General features: G+C 35.4%; 1 protein-coding gene across 1 annotated transcript in view; it reads right to left on the bottom strand.

The window, feature by feature from the left end:
• VPS13B (vacuolar protein sorting 13 homolog B) overlaps positions 1-25,554 on the bottom strand; it is an 858,817-nt gene that overhangs the window by 429,562 nt on the left and 403,701 nt on the right. The window contains exon 22 of the mRNA XM_025394335.1: positions 14,516-14,736. Coding sequence (XP_025250120.1) covers positions 14,516-14,736 — 221 coding nt within the window. The remainder of the gene's footprint in view (positions 1-14,515; positions 14,737-25,554) is intronic.

Genomic DNA, 25,554 nt, shown 5'->3' with positions numbered 1-25,554 from the left:
ACTTCCCAACAACCTTGTGATCAACTTTGGTTACATCACGTGGTGACAATTTAACACAATTTTGTTTACGAGGATTTATTGAGTAACTCCAAGGATTTTATGAGATTTATAAAGTAGAATTACATAAAGAGATAAGAATTATTACATTTTGGGTAAAAATGAACTCTCAGTACACAAGGTTCATTCAGCCTTGGAGTAATTCTAGAAAAAAGGTCCTTGGTATCAGGAGAACAGGAGAAAGGAGGCACTGGGAGCCAGGTGGCCCTGGAAGCCAGATAACTGAAGAAAGAACAACAGGGAAGGAGCAGACATAGGAAGGAAATACAAGGCCAAACACAAGCCCCATCTAGCTGATGACTTTGCTTAGAGCTGGTTTGTATTTAAACAACAACAAAATCTGAGCTCAGCTCCAAACAAAGTGGGTATCTAGAGAATATACCCAGTACTCTAGTTTTGAGCCAAAGTATTAGATTTACTAACACCATAAAAATCACAAAACTATTAAGTATCTCAAAGTAAATTTTAAAAATATGAATAATAGTGGAGTCTAAGAATTTTTTTTGTGTTAGCTAGGATAGCTATGGATAACTAGAACATGTGGAGAAGGACTATCCTCTCACAGCTACAATGATCTTTTTTCCTAAGTTATAAGGACTTTGGTAGATAACTCCAAGTAGCACAGGGCTGTCTATTATATGTAGCTTTAGAGAGAGACTGAGCTACCACTAAGTATAAACTATGACCTCAGAAAAACAACACTTCTATATCTTCCAAAAATATCATCATATCCCTTTGTAATAGGTCCTCTTCCTGTCACCCTTTCTTCCTTCTCTCTTCCTGTCCTGCTTCCAGGCAACAAGTAACCTACATTTTATCACTATATATTAATAGTAATCTGCATATCTTAACATTTTATGTAAATGGAATTATACAGTAAGTACTCTTTTTCCACCTGGCTTCTTTCAGTCAGCATAATGATTACAAGATTCATCAATGATCTTGCATTTTATCAATAATTCAACCCTTTAATGGCTGACTAGTATTACCTCAGTATGAGTAGGCCATAATTTTTTTACTAATTCACCTGATGATAAACATGTGACCTGTGCCCCGTTTGGGGCTATACAAATAAAGCTGCTATATACATCTGTGTAAAAGACCTTTTGTGGACATACATTTTTGTTTCTCAGAGGAAATATATACGGAGAAATGATTGGGTTGTATGCTAAGTGTGTGCCGAACTTTTTCAGAAATTGCCAAGGGGTTTCCAATGTTGTTACATCATTTTTACATTCTCACAAGCAGTGTACGATGAGTTCCAGTTGGTCCACAAATAATACACACCTATTATTTAAGCCAATCTAATAGGTGTGTATTTCTATTTCTTCATGATGTTTTTACCCCTGATAATGATACTGGGCATGTTTTCATATGCTTATTGACTATTCAAATAAATATTTTGTGAAGTATGTGTTCAAGTCTCTTCCCCATTATCTGTCTTTATGTTTATCATTTATTGTTCATCTTCATGTTATTGAGTAGAATTTTTAGGCCAGGCGCAGTGGCTCACACCTGTAATCCCAGCACTTTGGGAAGCCGAAGCAGGTGGATCGCTTGAAATCGGGAGTTTGATACCAGCCTGGTCAACATGGTGAAACCCTGTCTCTACAAAAATACAAAAATTAGTCAGGTGCGGTGGCACACACCTGTGATCCCAGCTACTCAGGAGGCTAAGGCAGGAGAATCACTTGAACCCAGGAGGAGGAGGTTGCAGTGAGCTGAGATCGCATCACTGCACTCCACCCTGGGCAACAGAGGGAGACTCTGTCAGAAAGAAAAGAAAAAGAAAAAGAAAAAGAAAAAGAAAAAAAGAGAAGAGAAGAGAAGAGAAGAGAAAAGAAAATAGAAAAACAAAAAGAAAAAGAATATTTAAATATTTTGGATAACAGTCCATTGTTTGAAAAATGTCTTGTAAATACCTTCTCTAAATGCCTGCCTTTCTGCTATCTCAATGTGTCCTTCAAAAATTATTGTTTTTAAACTTGATTATGCCCAATATCAAGATGAATAAGCCATCAACGATTTGAGTCTTCCAAACTATGAGAAGATATATCTATCTATTTCTTTTAGGCGTTAAGTTTTCTCAGCAATGCTTTATGGTTTTCAGGATAGAGGTCTTAGGTATCTTTTGTTAGATTTATTCATTTATGTTTCTTGGATTTAGTAAAGAGTGAAATTGATTTCATTCCATTTTCCAGTTGTTTGCTGCTAGTACATAAAAATACAATCAGTTTTAATACATTAACTTTGCCTCATAAAAGCTTGGTGAGTTTTGTTAGTTATAGTAACAGTTTATTAGACTCCTTTGGGGTTTTCTATAAAATATGTTATATGTAAACAGTTTTACTTCTTCATTTCTTATCTTTATATCTTTTATTAATTTTTCTTAGTTTATTGTAATGGTTAGGAACTCTAACATGATACAGAATAGAGTTGAAAGCAGAAATCATGGTTTTTTTCCTGATCTCAGTGGGAAACAATTCAATATTTTACTATTATGTATGATATTTACCATTGTTTTCCCTTATATGATCTCTATAAGTTTGAGAATGTTACCTCCTACTTGTAATTTGCTGAGACTTCTCATCATGAATGTATGTTGAATTCTGTCAAACGTCTCACCTGAATTTATTGAGATGATCGTACGATTTTTCTCCTTTGTTTTGTTATTATGGTAAATTATATTAAATGACTTTTGAATGTTAAACCAAACTTGCATTTTTAAGATAACTCCTAGTTGGCCATTATATATTGTGCTTTTTAGATATTGTTATCTTTGATTTGTTAACATTTGGTTAAGAATTTATGTATCAATTTCATGAGGGATATTAATACCTAATTTCCTTCTGTTGTAAAATCTTTTTGAAGTTTTGTTATTAGAGTTATGCTACCTTCATAAAACCAGTTGGGCAAGGATGCTTCAGCCTTTATTTCTGGGAAAACATTTGTGTAACATTTATGTTATTTTTTCCAGAATATTTTATAGAATTCGTCCATCTAGATTGGAAGTTTTCTCCATGGGAAAGTTTTTGACATCACATTCAATTTTGTTAAAAGATATACAGCTATTTGGATTTGCTCTTTTCTTCTTGTGTCAACTTTGACGGAATTCTTTTCCAATGAAAATTTCCATTTCATGTAAGTTGTTGCATTTGTTGGCATAAAGTTGTTCATTATTCTTTTATTACGCTTTTAATGTTATCAACAACCCTTTATTCATGATATTAGTAGTTTGCATGTTTTCCTCCCCCTCTATTATTTCAGTACAGCTACGGAACTGTCAATTTTGTTGATCTTTTAAAAGAACCAGTTCACGGTTTTAATTTTCTATCTCTTGCTCATTTTTGTTAACTGTTCCATTCATCTCTGCTCATATCTTTGTTATTTTCTTCTTTTTACTTACTTTGGGTTTCTCTTGTTCTTTTCTTAGCTTTCTAAAGTTGAACCTTAAATGGCTAAGACCTTTCTTCCTTTCTAATTATGTCTTTAAAGTTATATTTCCCTCTAAACACTGCCTTAGCTTATCCAGGTTTTTTAGTGTCATTCAATATTTTCTAATTTCCCAAATAATTTTGTCTTTGTTCCACAAATTATTTAGAAGCATGTTGTTTAATGTCCACATATTTAAAGTTTTTCTAGCTATTTTATTATTATTAATTTCTAATTTGACTGAGGTCAAATAATACTTTCATGTGATTTTAATCCTCTTAAAAATGAGACCATGTACACCTGTAAAAAAGTACATCCTACGATTGTTGGATATACTGTTTTATAAATGCCAATTAGATCAAGGTGAGTTCATAGTATTTTCATATCTTCTAGATCTTCAATTATTTATTTTTAATCCAGTTGTTTTATCCACTACTGAAACAGGTGTTATAAAAATTTCTTACTATGATTCTAGAATTATCTTTTCCCTTCATTCTGTTAATTTTTGTTTCATTTCACTCTATCTATGGTAACATGCTTTTTATTTATTTTATCTGATTAAAATAAGTAAGTCCAGTCTTCTTATGCTGACTGTTCGTATGGTGTATCTTACACTATGCATCTATTTATAATCTGTTTCTTTATATTCAAGTAAAATACAATGTTAGGAATTATACAGTAGCATCTTGCTTTACTTCCAACTACAGATCTTTGCCTTTTACTTGGAGTGTTTTGAGCGATAATTTGTTAACTTTCTCTGTAAAGGGCCAGAGAGTAAATATTCTAGGCTTTGTGGGCCATACTGCTCTTTTATTCAATTCTGCAAGTATAGCATGGCAGAAACCATAGATATTATGTAAAAAATGAGTGTGGCCAAATTTGGCTTATGTGTATTAGTTTGCAGATTCCTAATTGAGACCATAAATATTTCATGTAATTATTAATGTATGTGGCTTAGCTCTATTATTTTACTTTTTGTACTGTTTTACCCTCCATGTTTTGTTCCTTTGTTACTTTTTCCCAACTTCTTTTGGCTTCTTTGAATATTTTTTAGTATTTAATTTTAATTCCTCATTGGCTTTTTGGCTTTATCCTTTGGTATTTTTGCATTTTCTTATTACTTGGGCTAAGAGAGTAAACCATACGCACCTAATCTTTCAGTCTACTTAAGAGTTTATATTGTACCACTTCATATGATATGTAGAAACTTGGCAACCATAGATCCTTTTACTCCATCTTCCTCTAGCCTTAATGCTATAGTTGTCTTGTATGTTACATCTACATACACTGAAAAAACCAGCAGACAATGTTATGCTTTTTGCTTTCAAGCATCATACATATTTTTAAACAGTTTTTTAAAATTATTTACCCAGCCGTTTACCCTTTCTGTTGGTTTTCCTTCACTCCTGAAGATCTAATTTTACATCTAGTATCATTTTCCTTTACCCTGAAGAATTGCCTTTAGCATTTCTTGTAGAATAGAGCAGCTGGTAACAAACTTTCTTAGCTTCCCTTCATCTAAAAATGTGTTTATTTCTCTTTCATTTCTGTGGGGTATCTTCACTAGGTTAACAGTTCTTTTATGTTAGCACTTCCAAAATATTGTTCCAATGTCTTCCGTCTCTTATGATTTTTAATGAGAAATCTGTTCTCATTCAAATGATTGTTTGCTTATATGGAATGTGTCTTTTCCTATAACTGCTGTCAAAATTTTTTAAAATTTATCTTTGATTTTCAATATTTTAATCACAATGTGTCCAAATGTTTGTCAATTTGGGTTTATCCTGTTTGGGATTAGGTGAACTTCTTGGACGCGTAAAAGACTATCTCTTTCCCCAAATTTGCAAAGTTTTCTGTAATTATTTCCTCTTTTTTTTTTTTTTCCTATCCCAATCCTTTATCTCCTCTCCTTCTGAAACTCCAAGTAGAAAACAACATTGGACTTTTCTATTCTATAACTATTGGAGCGCTGTTCATTTTATAAAAAAAAACCTTTTTCCTTTCTTTTTCAAATTCAGTAATTTCTACTGATCTATGTTCAAGTTTAGTAACTCTTTCTTCTATCATCTCCAGGCTACCTTTAAGCCCACACAATATGGTTTTCTTCCTTCAGGTACTGTATTTTTTAGTTCTAAAATTCCATTTGATTCTTTTTATACTTTTTATTCCTCAATTGAGATTTATTACCTTTTCATTCAGTATGCTTTTGTTTACACCTCATAAAAATTTCTAAAAGCTACCTTAAAGTCGTTTTGCAATTCAATTATTTTAAAACAACCTGAGAACATGCATTTATGTGGGGGTAGTCAATTGCTTGTTTTTGAATTTTTCCTAGAGTATATAGGAATAATCAGTGGGAAAGATAGGCTGAGGGAACCTATACTGCCATGCTAAGAGATCTCTTATGTTTTCCTTTTTAACAACTTCTGTGATAAAGGGTCTAAAGAAGTTGAATCTGTTCCTCTACATTCTATCTAGCAGAGCTGCCATAACAAAGTACCATAAACTGGGTGGGTTAAAACAACAGAAATATATTGTCTCAAAGTTATTGGAGGTTACAGTCTAAAATCAAGGTATCAGTAGGGCCATGCACCCTCTGAGATTCTGAGTACAATCCTTCCTTGGCTCTCTGCCTAGCTTCTTCTGGTGGGAACTAGCCACCTTGGGTGTTCCTTGGCTTACAGCTCCACTAGTTCAATCTTTGCTTCCATGTTCACATGACAATTTCCCTGTGTATCTTTACATCATTTTCCTTTTGTATAAGTCTATGACCAAGTTTTTCTATTTTATAAGGATACCAGTGACACTGGGTCACCCTAATGACCTCATTTTAACTTACTTCTGTTACAAACCTATAACCAAATAAGGTTATATTCTGAGATACACAAGGTTAGAACTTCAACATATATTTTTGCGGGGACACAATTCAACACATAACAGTTTCCCTTCCTTTTAAAAACACTTTAAAGCAACCGTTAGCAGTAGCACTCAAAGAGTACTCTCAAAGAAGGTAACTCATTTCATGATTATTTTCTTCTATATCACTATGGGTATAATGGAAAGGCAAATGGCCATTAAACTGAAATATTTAGTATCATTCAAAAGTATTCACTACTGATTCTAAAATAAATGAACAAGCACTTTGAGAGGCTGAGGCAGAAGGATCACTTGAAGCCAGGAGTTCAAGATCATCCCAGACAACAAAGCGATACCCTGTTCTACAAAGAAATAAAAATGAAATAAATTAGCTGGTCGTGGTGGCATGTGCCTATAGTCACAGCTACTTAGGAGGTTCAAATGGGACAACTGCTTGAATCTAGAAGTTTGAGGCTGCATGAGCTGTGATTGCACCACTGCACTTCAGCCTGGGGGACCAAGCAAGACCCTGTCAAAAGAAAGAAAAGAAAAAAGGAGAGGGGAGGGGAGGGGAGGAGAGGGGAGGGGAGGGGAGGGGAGGAGAGCAGAGGAGAGGGAAAGGAAAGGGAGAAAGGAAAGAAGGGAAAGAAAGGAAAGAAGAGAAGAAAGAAAGACAGAAAGTAAGAAAGTTAATATAATGGAGGATGAGTTCTTCAGTTGTTATGATAGTGTTCTTTTAATACAGCTGCCTTGTCATAATTCTAATTAAATGCATTTTTATAATAAGGCTCTTACCAACATATTATTGGGTTTAATCTTTTCAAAGTACACAAATACATATAAAAGTTAAATCAAACAGTATAGTATATAGTAGGGAGACGGAGGCAAGAAGAAGAGAAGAAAGGATGAGGATGGTTTCAAAGAAGAGGCTCTATAAACTATGGAATGCAAGCTGATAGTCTAAAGAGAAGTATCACTTAATATAGGCGATGAAACAGAGTAGGGAAGCACACAAACAAAAATATAGTTAATTGTCACGTGAGAGTAAAATGTAAAACATTTAACATTTATCACTAATACTGCTTCATAAAAAGTGAATTAAACTCCCAGAGCAAGATGGCCGAATAGGAAAAGCTCCAGTCTCTAGCTCCCAGCACGAGCGACACAGAAGACAGGTGATTTCTGCATTTTCAACTGAGGTACCGGGTTTATCTCACTGGGGAGTGCCAGACAATCAGTGCTGGTCAGCTGGTGCAGCTCGACCAGCAAGAGCTGAAGCAGGACGAGGCATCACCTCACCTGGGAAGCACAAGGGGGAAGGGAATTCCTTTTCCTAGCCAGAGGAACTGAGACACACAACACCTGGAAAATCGGGTAACTCCCACCCTAATACTGCACTTTACCAAGGGTCTTAGCAAACGGCATACCAGGAGATTATATCCCACACCTGGCCGGGAGGGTCCCACACCCACGGAGCCTCCCTCATTGCTAGCACAGCAGTCTGAGATCTAACTGCAAGGCAGCAGCAAGGCTGGGGGAGGGGCGCCCACAATTGCTGAGGCTTAAGTAGGTAAACAAAGTCACCAGGAAGCTCGAACTGGGTGGAGCCCACAGCAGATCAAGGAGGCCTGCCTGTCTCTGTAGACTCCACCTCTGGGGACAGGGCATTGCTAAACAAAAAGCAGCAGAAACCTCTGCAGATGCAAATGACCCTGTCTGACATCTTTGAAGAGAGCAGTGGCTCTCCCAACACAGAGGGTGAGATCTGAGAACGGACAGACTGCCTGCTCAAGTGGGTCCCTGACCCTGGGGTAGCCTAACTGGGAGACATCCCCCACTAGGTGCAGACCGACATCCCACACCTCACAGGGCGGGGTACACCCCTGAGACGAAGCTTCCAGAGCAAGAATCAGACAGGAACACTCGCTGTTCAGCAATATTCTATCTTCTGCAGCCTCCGCTGCTGATACCCAGGCAAACAGGGTCTGGAGTGGACCTCAAGCAATCTCCAACAGACCTGCAGCTGAGGGTCCTGACTGTTAGAAGGAAAACTAACAAACAGAAAGGACACCCACAACAAAACCCCATCAGTACGTCACCATCATCAAAGACCAAAGGCAGATAAAACCACAAAGATGGGGAAAAAGCAGGGCAGAAAACCTGGAAATTCAAAAATTAAGAGCGCATCTCCCCCTCAAAAGGAACGCAGCTCATGGCCAGCAATGGATCAAAGTAGGATGGAGAATGACTTTGACGAGTTGAGAGAAGAAGGCTTCAGTCCATCTTCTCAGAGCTACAGGAGGAATTACGTACCCAGCGCAAAGAAACTAAAAATATTGAAAAAAGAATGGAAGAATGGATAACTAGAATAATCAATGCAGAGAAGGCTATAAACGAACTGACACAGATAAAACCCATGACACGAGAAATACGTGACAAATGCACAAGCTTCAGTAACCAACTCGATCAACTGGAAGAAAGAGTATCAGCAATTGAGGATCAAATGAATAAAATGAAACGAGAAGAGAAGTCTAAAGAAAAAAGAGGAAAAAGAAATGAACAAAGCCTTCAAGAAGTATGGCATTATGTGAAAAGACCAAATCTACGTCTGATTGGGGTGCGTGAAAGTGAGGGAGAAAATGGAACCAAGTTGGAAAACACTCTTCAGGATATCATCCAGGAGAACTTCCCCAACCTAGTAAGGCAGGCCAACATTCAAATCCAGGAAATACAGAGAACGCCACAAAGATACTCCTCGAGAAGAAAAACTCCAAGACACATAATTGTCAGATTCACTGAAGTTGAAATGAAGGAAAAAATCTTAAGGGCAGCCAGAGAGAAAGGTCGGGTTACCCACAAAGGGAAGCCCATCAGACTCACAGCAGATCTCTCGGCAGAAACTCTACAAGCCAGAAGAGAGTGGGGGCCAATATTCAACATTCTTAAAGAAAAGAATTTTCAACCCAGAATTCCATATCCAGCCAAACTAAGTATCATCAGTGAAGGAGAAATAAAATCCTTTACAGATAAGCAAATGCTTAGACATTTTGTCACCACCAGGCCTGCCCTACAAAAGATCCTGAAGGAAGCTCTAAACATGGAAAGGAACAACTGGTACCAGTCATTGCAAAAATATGCCAAACTGTAAAGACCATTGATGTTAGGAAGAAACTGCATCAACTAACGAGCAAAATAACCAGCTAATATCACAACGACAGGATCAAGTTCACACATAACAATATTAACCTTAAATATAAATGGACTAAATGGCCCAATTAAAAGACACGGACTGGCAAATTGGATAACGAGTCAAGACCCATCAGTTTGGTGTATTCAGGAAACCCATCTCACATGCAGAGACACACATAGGCTCAAAATAAAGAGATAGAGGAAGATCTACCAAGCAAATGGAGAACAAAAAAAGCAGGGGTTGCAATCCTAGTCTCTGATAAAACAGACTTTAAACCATCAAAGATCAAAAGAGACAAAGAAGGCCATTACATAATGGTAAAGGGATCAATTCAACAGGAAGAGATAACTATCCTAAATATATATGAACCCAATACAGGAGCACCCAGATTCATAAAGCAAGTCCTTAGAGACTTAGACTCCCATACAATAATAATGGGAGACTTCAACCACTGTCAACATTAGACAGATCAATAAGACAGAAAGTTAACAAGGATAGCCAGGAATTGAACTCAACTCTACACCAAGTGAACCTAATAGACATCTACAGAACTCTCCACCCAAAATCAACAGAATATACATTCTTCTCAGCACCACATCCCACTTATTCCAAAATTGACCACATAACTGGAAGTAAAGCACTCCTCAGCAAATGTACAAAAACAGAAATTATAGCAAACTGTCTCTCAGACCACAGTGCAATCAAACTAGAACTCAGGACTAGGAAACTCAATCAAAACCGCTCAACTACATGGAAACTGAACAACGTGCTACTGAATGACTACTGGGTACATAACGAAATGAAGGCAGAAATAAAGATGTTCTTTGAAACCAATGAGAACAAAGATACAACATACTAGAATCTCTGGGACACATTTAAAGCAGTGTGTAGAGGGAAATTTATAGCACTAAATGCCCACAAGAGAAAGCAGGAAAGATCAACAATTGACACTCTAACATCACAACTAAAAGAATTAGAGAAGCAAGAGCAAATACATTCAAAAGCTAGCAGAAGGCAAGAAATAACTAAGATCAGAGCAGAACTGAAGGAGATAGAGACACAAAAAACGCTCCAAAAAATCAATGAATCCAGGAGCTGTTTTTTTGAAAAGATCAACAAAATTGATAGACCGCTAGCAAGACTAATAAAGAAGAAAAGAGAGAAGAATCAAATAGACGCAATTAAAAATGATAAAGGGGATATCACCACCGACCCCAACAAAATACAAACTACCATCAGAGAATACTATAAACACCTCTACGCAAATAAAGTAGAAAATCTAGAAGAAATGGATAATTTCTTGGACACTTACACTCTCCCAAGACTAAACCAGGAGGAAGTTGAATCCCTGAAGAGACCAATAGCAGGCTCTGAAATTGAGGCAATAATTAATAGCCTACCAACCAAAAAAAGTCCAGGACCAGATGTATTCACAGCTGAATTCTACCAGAGGTACAAGGAGGAGCTGGTACCATTCCTTCTGAAACTATTCCAATGAATAGAAAAAGAGGGAATCTTCCCTAACTCATTTTATGAGGTGAACATCATCCTGATACCAAAGCCTGGCAGAGACACAACAAAAAAAGAGAATTTTAGACCAATATCCCAGATGAACATGGATGCTAAAATCCTCAATAAAATACTGGCAAACCAGATCCAGCAGCACATCAAAAAGCTTATCCACCATGATCAAGTGGGCTTCATCCCTGGGATGCAAGGCTGGTTCAACATACACAAATCAATAAATGTAATCCAGCATATAAATGGAACCAAAGACAAAACCACATGATTATCTCAATAGATGAAGAAAAGGCCTTCCACAAAATTCAACAGCCCTTCATGCTAAAAATGCTCAATCAATTCGGTATTGATGGAACGTACCTCAAAATAATAAGAGCTATTTATGACAAACCCACAGCCAATATCATACTGAATGGGCAAAAACTGGAAAAATTCCCTTTGAAAACTGGCACAAGACAGGGATGCCCTCTCTCACCACTCCTATTCAACATAGTGTTGAAAGTTCTGGCTAGGGCAATCAGGCAAGAGAAAGAAATAAAGGTACCCAGTTAGGAAAAGAAGAAGGCAAATTGTCCCTGTTTGCAGATGACATGATTGTATATTTAGAAAACCCCATCATCTCAGCCCAAAATCTCCTTAAGCTGATAAGCAACTTCAGCAAAGTCTCAGGATACAAAATTAACGTGCAAAAATGACAGGCATTCTTATACACCAGTAACAGACAAACAGAGAGCCAAATCAGGAATGAACTTCCATTCACAATTGCTTCAAAGAGAATAAAATACCTAGGAATCCAACTTACAAGGGATGTAAAAAGGACCTCTTCAAGGAGAACTACAAACCAATGCTCAGTGAAATCAAAGAGGATACAAACAAATGGAAGAACATACCATGCTCATGGATAGGAAGAATCAATATCGTGAAAATGGCCACACTGCCCAAGGTAATTCACAGATTCAATGCCATCCCCACCAAGCTACCAATGAGTTTCTTCACAGAATTGGGAAAAACTGCTTTAAAGTCCATATGGAACCAAAAAAGAGCCCGCATTGCCAAGACAATCCTAAGTCAAAAGAACAAAGCTGGAGGCATCACACTACCTGACTTCAAACTATACTATAAGGCTACAGTAGCCAAAATAGCATGGTACTGGTACCAAAACAGAGATATAGACCAATGGAACAGAACAGAGTCCTCAGAAATAATACCACACATCTATAGTTATCTGATCTTTGACAAACCTGAGAAAAACAAGAAATGGAGAAAGGATTCCCTATTTAATAAATGGTGCTGGGAAAATTGGCAAGCCATAAGTAGAAAGCTGAAACTGGATCCTTTCCTTACTCCTTATATGAAAATTAATTCAACATGGATTAGAGACTTAAATGTTAGACCTAATACCATAAAAACCCTAGAAGAAAACCTAGGTAGTACCATTCAGGACATAGGCACGGGCAAGGACTTCATGTCTAAAACACCAAAAGCAACGGCAACAAAAGCCAAAATTGACAAATGGGATCTAATTAAACTAAAGAGTTTCTGCACAGCAAAAGAAACTACCATCAGAGTGAACAGGCAACCTACAGAATGGGAGAACATTTTTGCAATCTACTCATCTGACAAACGGCTAATATCCAGAACCTACAAAGAACTCAAACAAATTTACAGGAAAAAAACAAACAACCCCATCAAAAAGTGGGCAAAAGATATGAACAGACATTTCTCAAAAGAAGACATGCATACAGCCAACAGACACATGAAAAAATGCTCATCATCACTGGCCATCAGAGAAATGCAAATCAAAACCACAATGAGATAGCATCTCACACCAGTTAGAATGGCAATCATTAAAAAGTCAGGAAACAACAGGTGCTGGAGAGGATGTGGAGGAATAGGAACACTTTTACACTGTTGGTGGGATTGTAAACTAGTTCAACCATTGTGGAAAACAGTATGGCGATTCCTCAAGGATCTAGAACTAGAAATACCATATGACCCAGCCATCCCATTACTGGGTATATGCCCAAAGGATTATAAATCATGCTGCTATAAAGACACATGCACACATATGTTTATTGCGGCACTATTCACAATAGCAAAGACTTGGAATCAAGCCAAATGTCCATCAGTGACAGACTGGATTAAGAAAGTGCGGCACATATACACCATGGAATACTATGCAGCCATAAAAAGGGATGAGTTTGTGTCCTTTGTAGGGACATGGATGCAGCTGGAAACCATCATTCTCAGCAAACTATCGCAAGAACAGAAAACCAAACACCACATGTTCTCACTCATAGGTGGGAACTGAACAATGAGATCACTTTGACTTGGGAAGGGGAACATCACACACTGGGGCCTATTATGGGGAGCGGGGCGGGGGGAGGGATTGCATTGGGAGTTATACCTGATGTAAATGACTAGTTGATTGGTGCTGAAGAGTTGATGGGTGCAGCACACCAACATGGCACAAGTATACATATGTAACAAACTTGCACATTGTGCACATGTACCCTAGAACTTAAAGTATAATAATAAAAAAAATAAAAAATAAAAAATAAATTTTTTTTAAGTGAATTAAAACAAAACAAAAAATTTTGAGAGAAAGAGTCTTGCTTTATTGCCCAGGCTGGAGTGCAGTGGCTACTCCCAGCTGCAATCATAGGACACCACAGCCTCTAACTTCTGGGCTCAAGTGATCCTCCTGCCTCGGCCTCCTGAGTAGCTGGGACTACAGGCATGTGCCATCAAGCTCAACTAAGTTGAACCTACTTAAAAAAACACTCTTTAAAAACTGGCTTATAACAATTAATGCTACGATAAATATAAATTTATCACTATTGACCTAGAGTGTCCAATAATCTTCTAAAAAGGATTATTTTAAAATATAACTCTAAATAGTATTCAGCTTTGACAATCTACCGAGAAAATATAACACAGTCTATTTGAGGTTAAGTAAACAAGTGCTAAATTGTATGCAACTAATTATTTGTGTAAACACAGGTGATCTGAATTCACAGTAAACTGTAAAATTAGAAGATACAGCATGATTGGTCTATGACAACTGAAATCTTTTTCTTTTTAAAAATATTGCATCATAAGCAAAGAAGTTCTGAGTTAGAATCTGAATGAAAATTACATTTGATCAGTTCAACAGACTCTTCCAGTTTGACAGTAAAATAGTTCTTCAGTGTTTAAAAACATTACATCTGCAACTGATTTCATGCCATCGGCCAAAAGATACATTTGTGCTGCCACCATTACATTTTCAGAAGAGTTTAAATTACACAACTTGAGAGAGCTTCAAAGCAATTCTTAATCTAACCACCCTGATCTTGATGGCCAAGTTAAAAATAATTTAGGATACTTAAGAGAAGAGAAACCCTTCAACAAAAAGGATAACAATTGCTTTTAAATCACATTACTTTAAATTTCCTTTCATAAATCAAATGTACCAACCTGGGGATTAGAGCATTTTATCTCTAGTGACTCTAGGTCAACATGGAGACAGACAACAAATGAATGTCGTGTATCAGGTCCCGTAGCAAGTAGTTTTTGAGACGTGACAGCTAGAGTGGAGGTGCAACCCATAGGTTCCACTAGGCAAAGTGTCACTTGTTTTCCAAGAAGGGTATATATGCTGAAATGATGTAAGCTGATCGTCCAAGGAAAAGCATCACCTGATATAGGGGACAAAAGGGAATAGGGAAGCACACAAACAAAAACACAATTAATTTTCACTTGACAGTAAAATGTAAAACATTTAACATTTATGACTAATACTCCATCATACAAAGTGAAAATAGTTTTCCTGAGACCAAAGTGCTAAACAATATACAAGCTACTTAAAATTCTTTCAGTAATTATATACACTACGAACCATACATTAATATAAATTAAATATATGGGATAAAATTAAAAATAAAAGTTCTAACAACTTCTTCCCTTACCCTAGTTTGTTGTATTGTGAAACTGTTGGGGACGAATGTGCCATACCTTGGAGGCCAGAGAAAACAGATCAAATTACGTAAATGGAAGGTTTTATCTACGGTACTGAAAATGACCATAGATCTTGCCATGGAATGAGAAAGGAAGAGAATAAACAATCTAATATGGTCTGTTGGATCACCTGCATCAGAATCATGTGGGATGCTGGTTTAAAATAGAGGTTCCTAGGACTTTAGACTTTCTTAATCAAAACCTCTGATGGTACGAACCAGCATGAATTTTGATATGTTCCCTAGATTATTCTTACATTTGAGTTATTTTTAATTAAAATGCACTTGATAAAAAAAATTGGCATTCATAAACTTCAGGATTAAAAGCAAAATTCCCTTTCTATACTTTGAGCTTTTACTATCTCAGGTAAGATTAATTTATTAATATAAACTTTTGAGATAAAGCCATTTATTTCTTGTAAATATAGGAAAGTAATTTTGAACTTTTTAAAAGTCCATTTAGCATTCGAATATTTTTAAACATTTATTATGGTGATATCAATTTGATATCATTTGTATTTTGGACTTTACAATTCTACTAGTGTTTGTCAGTACAGAGAGTATAACACGAACATCATTTTTAGTAATTCAATTAAGTTAGAACAAATTGAGGACATTTATTTTCTAACTAGAGAGGTAATAGACACCATACTGCAGATAATTTTGGAAATTATGTAAGAAGAAAATATCAAAACCATTCATAATTTACCTTCTATCTTGCCACTCCCAATAATAAATACTATTAACACTTAGTTGTATTTCCTTCATATATATTTTTCCCCCTATGGGGGATGGATGTGCCCAGGCAGAGATTAGATCAGAGATCACACTGCACTTGTAGTCTTACCTTGTTTTTTCACTGAAGAAAAAATACCAAGTGAATTACTAGGTAGATCATACTATAAATATTTTAGAGGAATCTAAATATATATTCAATACTCAGTAGGTACCAGAAGATACATTCTTATAAGTCTGAATATTAAAAATGTCTTGACCAAATATAGTTAATAAAATTGTCATAAAATTAGAAACTTTGAAATTGAGACTTGCATAATAAAATAAACCTAGCAACATAGTTCACAATAACTTGACTGGAAACAATGATAACTGTGTAATATGTGGTCAGCACTATGGTACTTTGCCTGTCTTAAGATTTAAAATATTTTTCCCCCTAGGAAGAACGACAAACTAAATCATCTGTAACTAATTCTAAAATTATTTTAAAACCTACATCAAATTCCATGCTATTTAAAAATAAAGGCTCTGCCAAATTTGTCTTAAAATATTTTGGAATGATTTCAGATTACATATTTTAAAGCTGGTAGTGAGCTATATATATTTTTTCAAACCTTATTTTATCCAAGAAATGCTAAATGGTGGTTATGTTGGATGTAAGAGCACGAAATTTAAATTTGTTAAATTTTTAAAAATCCCAAATAACACTGGTACTATCACAGTTATATTTCTGCTGCTTCTTTGGAATCAGATTAAGAAATTGAAATTGGGCATATCATACTCTAACTCCTAAAAAAAAAAAAATACACCTTTTAAGGTACTACTTAATGTCCATTTATTTAGCATACAGATTGTTTTAAAAAGCACACTATACCTAGAAGATGAGATGTTAACATACAATGATAAAAATTCCACAATTTCCCACTGTGAGAAAAATTCACAAAACACATTAATTGCACAAGTACTCCTTTCATACACACACACCAGAATAAAAATACCTTATCGACTTATAATACTGGCAAAATAATGTTCTGGGTACTCCATAAAATATGTTCAGACATCCATGACTGGTCAGAACCACAAACTATTCTGAGAACTTCACGTAGTTTTCTATCAATCTGGGCTGACCTTCGAGATTAAGATTTTTATTGTACTTGGAAAGTTGTAATGCTATAATCTAAGTCTTTTGTTTCAGAGAAAATATTGCTGGCAGAATTTAAACATTTTCAAACAAAATGTCTAAAGAATAATAAAAAAAGAACAAAGCAGGAACATTGAGAATCCCATTTGTATGTGAATTTGTTACCCCTCTATATTATCATTAGAGAAAAGAATACAAACAAAACAATTCTCAAGAAAATGAAAACCAAACACTGATGTAATTCGGAACAAATAATGTGAAAGAAAGTGAATATGACAGAAAGCTTTGGGACAAATTGAATAAATAAAGAACAATCAGTGAGACTATGCGTTACATGTGTCAACGCCAAGGGGTGGAGCAGGAAGGAGGTCCCCAAAGGAACATATTAACTTACAATTGAGTGAAACTTAAAAAGAAAATTACAGTGGATTTCTTTATATTGTATCACATGTTGCCGATTTTACACCATGCTATAATCAGAAGATTATAGTTTACACGACACAAAAATAATTTTAATAATATAGATATTAAAAAATAAAGTTTTTGTCAATGTTGCGGTTAATGAACAGTGACTATTTATACAAATCCTGATCACAGAAACATAATTTATGATCCCAATCTTTTTTGGTAGGAATCAATACAGAAAAAAAGTGTATGTACTTGAGGCCAGTTTGAGTCACCTTACAAATATCCATTTAGCAAATGCAGAAAGAATGTTGGTCAATGTTGGAGACACTTTCCTCAGTTTTCCTTGTTTTCATTACCTTAGTCACTGAATGTTTGTCAAAAGCATCAACAACAAAAAAATGCCTTCCTCTTCTCCCAGTTTTTTCTCTTACAGTCAACAAACCAGTAAGACTCAGACAGGTTTGTATTTCAAATATGAACTAGTATAACCAGGAACATTCTACCACCTATTGTGAGTGTAACACTTGAGAGAAAGATGTACTACAAATTTAAATAGGCCAAAATTGCTGAGAGTGTTAGCCCAAATGAGTTAGCACTTAACTTATTTAAAGACAGTTAAGGCTGGGAGCAGTGGTTGACACCAGTAATCCCAGCGCTTTGAGAGGTCGAGGTAGGCAGATTACCTGAGGTCAGGAGTTCAAGACCAGCCTGACCAACATGGAGAAAACCTGTCTCTACTAAAAATACAAAAAGACTAGCCAGGTGTGGTGGCGCATGCCTGTAATCCCAGCTACTTAGGAGGCTAAGGCAGGAGAATCTATTGAATATGGGAGGCAGAGGCTCCAGTGAGCCAAGATCATGCCATTGCACTCCAGCCTGAGCAACAAGGGCGAAACTCCATCTTAAAATAAAATAAAATAGACAGTTAAGATAAAGTGTTTGTTAATTCTAAGTGATGTTAATTTAAGTAATAGATACTTCAAAAAAAATCAAGACATTATAAATGATATCTAGCCCATCTTCATAGAAGAGGAAGACAGTTGAAAGGCATAGAAAGAAAGGAAATGAAAATGAGCAACCTACAGTTTTATTTGTGCTGTAACTAAGATTCTACATTTGGAATACTGTTTTGTAGGAAATATGAAATGTATTGCATGTACAAAATATAATAATAATGATAGTAATAAGATAATTGATTTCAAATTTGTGAAAAATCTTTTACATATAGAAATCCATGTTACTAATAAAACTATTATTTACTTCTGAAAGTCATTACTGGTTTAATCATGACTTGTTCATCAACATTTCATTATTCATAAAGAAATACAATCCTCTAAGATTGTCTAAAACATTATTTCAATAGTAAACGATGCAAAACTAGAATAATCACTGTTTTTAAAAGAAGAAGGGACTGAAAAGAATAGCATTGCCCTTCAGATAAAAAGGTATTAGTAGTTACCCTATAGTTTTGCTAAAAATGTGAATATTATAACAATGTGTGACTTAGGGTAAATTGGTATTGATGACTCCTACTACTCTATAAGACAAGATCCTATCAGTAACATCAGTGCCATGGAATGGATAGCTGTCTTGTGGTCAGCAGAGGCTGGTATAACAAAATACCATAGACTAGTGACTTAAACAACAGACATTCATCTCTAAGAGTTCTGGGAATTCCAGCATCAAGGTGCTGGCAGATTTGGTTCCTGGTAAGAACACTCTCTGAAGCTGGAAAACAATTAGACAACCTTCTTGCTGTGTTCTCACACGACAGAGAGAGAGGAAACTCTGGTATTTCTTCCTTTTCTTCTTAAGGTACTAATCCCACTGGCTCCAATCTCATGATGTCACAGAAACCTAAATACCTCCTAAATGCCTCACCTCCTAACCATCACATTGGATGTTAAGGGCTCAACATATGAATTTGAGGGAACACAAATATTCAGTCCTTAACATTAGTACAGGTATAGCTAAAATGGGTATCTGGGCATATAAGAAAAGAACAAAGAAGTCAGGCATGTGAAAATCTTACAGATTTGTAAACTATCAGTGAAAGATGATAGCTAAAGTTTAGGAAAGCTGTACATAGGAAGAATACCTGTGTTTAAGAGAAAGGCAGAGGAAAGGGAAAAAGAGCCCATGAAGAATGTTCAGAAAGAATGGCCAAGATCCACAGAAAACCAAAAGAGAGTGGTTATCCAGAAGTTAGGAAGGTATTCAAGAAGGAATCAAGCAATGATGTCAAGAATTTAAAAAAGTTCTATTCGATTTGACAGCTAAAAGGTTTTGTCCTGATTGGATAAGCTGAAAAGATATCTTGATATTCTTACATGCCAACATGGGGAAAATAAAGAGTTTATAAGCAAGTTCTCTAAAACTACAGTGCATAGCATATAGTACACAAAAGAAAGAGATGGAGGGAGGGAGGGAGGGAGGAGGGGAAAGTTAGGAAGTTGAAAGAAAGGAAATTGGAAGGAAGGAAGGAAGGAAGGAAGGAAGGAAGGAAGGAAAGAAGGAAGGAACGGAGGGAGGGAGGGAGGGGAATGAATGAGTAAAAATGGCTGGGTCTTAAGCATTGGCGGCAGTATAAGGATTGCTTCTAGTAAGGTAGATTCTTTTGTTGAACAAATATTCTGAGTTAAAATTATGTGACCTCATTCTAGGATCTAGGGACACAGCACTGAGCAATGCACACTCATTGTTTTCAAAGAGCTTGCATTCTAGTGGTAGAAAGATAATCAACTATTAATCAACTGATATTTAGTACGTCAATGTTGATAAAAGCTCTGGAGAACAATTAGCAGGGTAATGGGACACCAGTTGATGGTGGTGTCATTTTAAGATACCATACTCTAGTAAGGTCTCTATGAGAAAGTGGAATTCTTCGAAGAGTGAACTGTGGAACTATTTGGAAGAGAAATATTCTATGATAATTGCAAAGGCTCTTTATTAGGAATTCGATGGGTCTGGGTGAGAAACTGTCAATGCTTTCACTCACTTCCACTGAAGTAATATGAAGGTTGCCTGTTGAGTAGGGAAAACAATTAGACAATCTTAAAGAAATTGGTAAAAAAAAAAAATTGTCATAGCTACTATAAGGAATGGAAAGACATTAAATAAGTTAGAAAAGCTTGCAAAATTATTAATGAAAGTCAGAAGTAATTTTTCCTAAATATCGTCAGGAACGTAAGAAGAAAACCTCAGATGTCACAGAGTTGGAAAGATCCAAAGCTGGACTTCATTTCATGAAAATGAAAATCTGAGAGAGTATGTAATTATACATTTGTGCTATTCATTGCACAAACTCTGCCTACCACACCCACAGTTGTCTTCAGTATAAAGCAGTCACCAGTAATTCTTTCTGCATAGGTCACAATGCATTGCATTTCCTTACTTGTAATGGGGCCAATCTAAGGAGACAGTGAAATGCAATCATTTCCAGGCTAAATATTTAAAAAAAAAAAAAACCAAAACCAACTAGTAATATATGAAGTAGCTTGAGAAAAGAAGAGAATTTGGGTTAGACTTGCAGTTATGGCCAAATAAGCAGTTTTTTAAAAATCATCTTTCCAAAAATAAACTGCAAAGCTAGATATAGTTGATACAACATTTAACAAAAAACACAACCATTTCAGTACTTTGGGATTAAAATAATGAGAAAAGCATTTATGCTTGAAGAACTGTTGAACTTTGGATAAGAAAAGTGAGAATCTGTGATGTTCTTGCATGAGGCCATTTCTATCTCTACCACAGAGGAGGTTCTACAAGGCAAGCTATGAGGACTGGTGGCATTGCTGCCATGATCAAAGAGAGGTCACTTGATTTGAAGTGGTGAACAATGTCCACACTCAGCAATACTATCAGTGGAAACTGGTAACACTACCAAAGAAGGAAAAAAAAAAACTGTCAACCAATAATTTTATATCCAGTAAAACTATCCTTCAAAACTAAAAGTGAAACAAAGATATTCTCTCATAAACAAGCACTCAGATTATTTAATGGTGTCAGATCTTCCTTACCAGAAACACCTTGTCCTTCAGTCTTTCAGGTGTTAACTCCAATGTACAGAAAGAAACGAAAAGCACTGGATATAACAAATATTTGGGTTATATGAAGACTCTACAGATACAGTATTCGTCATTTCTCCTCTTAAGTACTTGAAAATGCTACTGAATATATACATTTATAACACTGTAATATGGGGTTATATTACATGTAGATATAATATATGTGTCAATACAGGGGGATAAAGATTAGATATAAATTAGAACAAATTTTCCATAATTTACCAGAATTAATTTAGGAGTTTAACTGAGGTAGAATGTAAATTCAAGTCATAATACAGTTCCCAGAGCCACCATTAAAAATATACATAGTAAAAAAATGAATAGAGAAAATGAAATGGTACACTAAAATACAGATACAAAGCACATAAAGTAGTAAAAGGGGAACAGAGTAACAAAAAAGGCAGGAAAAACAGACAACGAATAGCAAATTACCAAGTGAGTTCAAATATATTATTATTACACTAAATGAAAATGTTAAAAGCCGCATTTAAAAATCAGAGATTGTCAGACTGCGTTAAATAGCAAGATTAACAAAATACTGTTTAAACTAGAAACACTTTCATTCAAAACCAAAACTAAGTTAAAGTAAGAAGATGGAAAGAGGTATACTATTAAACTACAACCATAAGAAAGTTGAAGTAGCTATAATTAATAACAGATAGAAACTAATTTAAGACAAGAAGTATTACAGAGACAGGTATTTCATAATAATAAACGGGGCCAACTTTTAGTAAAACCTAACAATTATAGGTACATACACATCTAACAACAGAATCTCAAAATACATTATGTGCTACATAACAATGTTTCACTTAGTGACAGACTGCATATACAATGGTGGTCCCATATGATTCTAATACCATACTTCTATTGTACCTTTTCTATGTTTAGATACATTTGAGATAAAAAAAAAAAAATACTTGCCATTATTAACAATTAATACTTATCAAAACTTACAATTGTCTATTCAGTACAGTTCCATTCTGTACAGGTTTGCAGCCTAAGAGCAATATGTTTTACCATAGATGGGCTATAGCCTAAATGTAGAGTAGGCTATGTTATCTAGGTTTGTATACGCATATGCTATAATGTTTGTACAACAACGAAATTGCATAATGATGCATTTCTCAGAACATATTAAGTGACTCATGACTGTACATGAATCAAAAACTGACAGAATTTAAATGATAAAATAGACAACTAAAAAATAACACTTGAAGATTTAAATATCCCACTCTCCATAATTGATAGAATAATTAGAAACTCAATTAAGGTGATAGAAGAAATGAACAGGTTTATCAACCAACTCAACGTAACTGGCATATATATTAATAAAATGCTGCAGCTAAGAACTGCAGAATACACATTCAAGTGCCTATGCAACAATCTCCCAAACAGACCATATGCTAGACCTTAAAACAAGTCTTAATAAATGTAAAAGAATGAACATCATATAAAGTATATCATCTGACCATAATGGAATTAGATTAGAAATCAGCAACAAAAAGAAATCTGTGAAATTGTGAAATATTTGGAAGTTAAACAACACATTTCTAAATAACCCAGGGGCCAAAGAAGAAATCGTAAGGAAAATAACAAAATACTTTAAAGAAAATAAAAAATGCGAGAGGCTGAGGCAGGAGAATGGCATAAACCCGGGAGGCGGAGTTTGCAGTGAGCTGAGATTTGGCCACTGCACTCCAGCTTGGGCGACAGAGCGAGACTCTGTCTAAAAAGAAAAAAAAATAAGAAAATAAAAAATGTAAATATATCACAATTTCTGGGATGCAGCTTAAGTAGTGATTAAAGAGATATTTATAGCATTAAATGCCCACATCATATGGGAATAAATTTCTCAAATCAATAATCAAAGCTTTAGCCTTAAGATGAGAAATAATAAAACTAAAAACAACGCTATTAAAACAGAAAATAATAAAGATTAGAGCTGAAACCAATGAAATGAAAAGGACAAATGATAGGAAAAAAATCAATGAAATTAAGTTATTTCTAATGGATTATCAAACTGACAATCCTTTAGCTTAACTAATGCAGAAAAAAGGGATAAGTCACAATTATCAGAATGAGGAATGAAAGAATATCATTATTAACTCTTCAAAAGTAAAAGAGATTAAAAGGGAATGTTAAGAACAGCTTTATGCCAACAAATTAGATAACTCAAGATGAATATATAACTTTCTAGAAAAATACAAATTACCGGCTGGGCACAGTGGCTCATGCCTGTAATCCCAGCACTTCAGGAGGCCAAAATGGGCAAATCACCTGAAGTCAGGAGTTTGAGACTAGCCTGGCCAATAGGTGAAACCCCAACTCTACTAAAAATAATTAGCTGGGCATGTTGGTGAGTGCCTGTATTCCCGGCTACTCAGGAGGCTGACGCAGGAGAATGGCTTGAACCCAGGAGGCAGAGACTGCAGTGAGCTGAGATCACGCCACTGCACTCCAGCCTGGGCGACAGAGCAAGATTCCGTCTCAAAAGAAAAAAAAAAAAAAAGAAAGATACAACTTACCATAACTGACTAAAGAAGGAAGAAAATCTGTATAGACCTATAACAAAGAAATTAAATTATTAATTTAAAAACTTTTCATCGAAAAAAGTTCTACCAGTTCCACATGGCTTCACTGGTAAACTGTATCAAACATTTAAGGAAAGAATGTCAATCCCTCATACATGCTTCCAAAAGTAGGACAGAATGAAAGACTTCCAAACTCATTCTTTGAGGCTAGCATTAAGTTGACATGAAAAGCAGATGAAGTCACTACAAGAAATTTACAGACTAAAACCCCTTAATAAACATGGATACAGAAATCCTTTAAAAATATAGCAAATCATATCCAGCACCATATAAAGAGGATAACACCCTATGACCAAATGAGATATAGTTGAGAAATACTAGGTTCACACGATTGATTGTTAATTATATATAAAAATTAATTATATAGAATTGGTTAATGTAATACACAATAGTAACAGCAAAAAGTATAGAAACCACATGATATCAACAAATTCAAAAAAATTTTGATAAAATCAACAAGCAATTCATGATTTTTTAAAAGGTTTCAATAAAATGGCTGGTGTGATGGCTCACACCTATAATCCCAGCACTTCGGGAGGCCAAGGTGGGAAGATCACTTGAGGTCAGGAGTTCAAAATAAACCTGGTCAAGATGCCGAAACTCCGTCTCTACTAAAAATACAAAAATTAGCTGGGCATGATGGTGCACGAGAATCACTTGAACCCAGGAAGCAGAGGTTGCTGTGAGCCAAGATTGTGCCACTGCACTCCAGTCTAGGAGACAGGGTGAGACTCTGTCTCAAAAAAAGAAATAAATAAAAGGTCTCAATTAAACTAGGAATAAAAGGGATCATTCTCAAAATGATGATGGGCATCTCTGAAAAACTCACAGCTACAATCATTCTTAATGGTGAAAGACTGAATGCTTTCCCTCTAGGATTGGGAATAAGGCAAGGATGTCTGCTCTCACTATTTCTATGCAAAATTACACAAGAGATTCTGAAGAAAAAAGTAAAACTGTCTTTATTCACATATGGCATGATTTAATATATTGAAAATCCCAGAGAACAAAAAGTAAAGACAACTAGAACTAGTAAACCATAGTTCAGCAAGGTCTCAGGATAGAAGAAAAATACAAAAAATTCAACTGTATTTTTATATACCAGGAATAAAGAATACAAAAAGAAAAATAAGAAAATAATTCCATCACAATAGCATCAAATAAGTAAAATACATAGGAATAAATTTAACATAAGAAGTATAAGACTAGTATACTGAAATCTGCAAAACATTTCTGAAGATCTAAATAAACATTCTGTGTTCACAGATCCAAAGACTCAATAATGTCAAGATGGCAAATTTTCCCACTTGATCTACAAATTAAAATCAATTCCTACCAAAATTCTAGCAGTCTCTTTTTATAGAAATTGATAAACAGATGTCAAAATTTTTATAAAACATTAAAAACAGCCGGGCGCGGTGGCTCAAACCTGTAATCCCAGCACTTTGGGAGGCCGAGACGGGCGGATCACGAGGTCAGGAGATTGAGAGACGATCCCGGCTAACATGGTGAAACCCCGTCTCTACTGAAAAATACAAAAAAAAAAAAAAAAAAA

The sequence above is a fragment of the Theropithecus gelada genome, chromosome 8 (assembly GCF_003255815.1).
Source record: "Theropithecus gelada isolate Dixy chromosome 8, Tgel_1.0, whole genome shotgun sequence".
NCBI classification, from domain to species: domain Eukaryota; kingdom Metazoa; phylum Chordata; class Mammalia; order Primates; family Cercopithecidae; genus Theropithecus; species Theropithecus gelada.
Note: the sequence above shows the minus strand (reverse complement) of the source record. Positions and strands in the feature narration are given on the sequence as shown.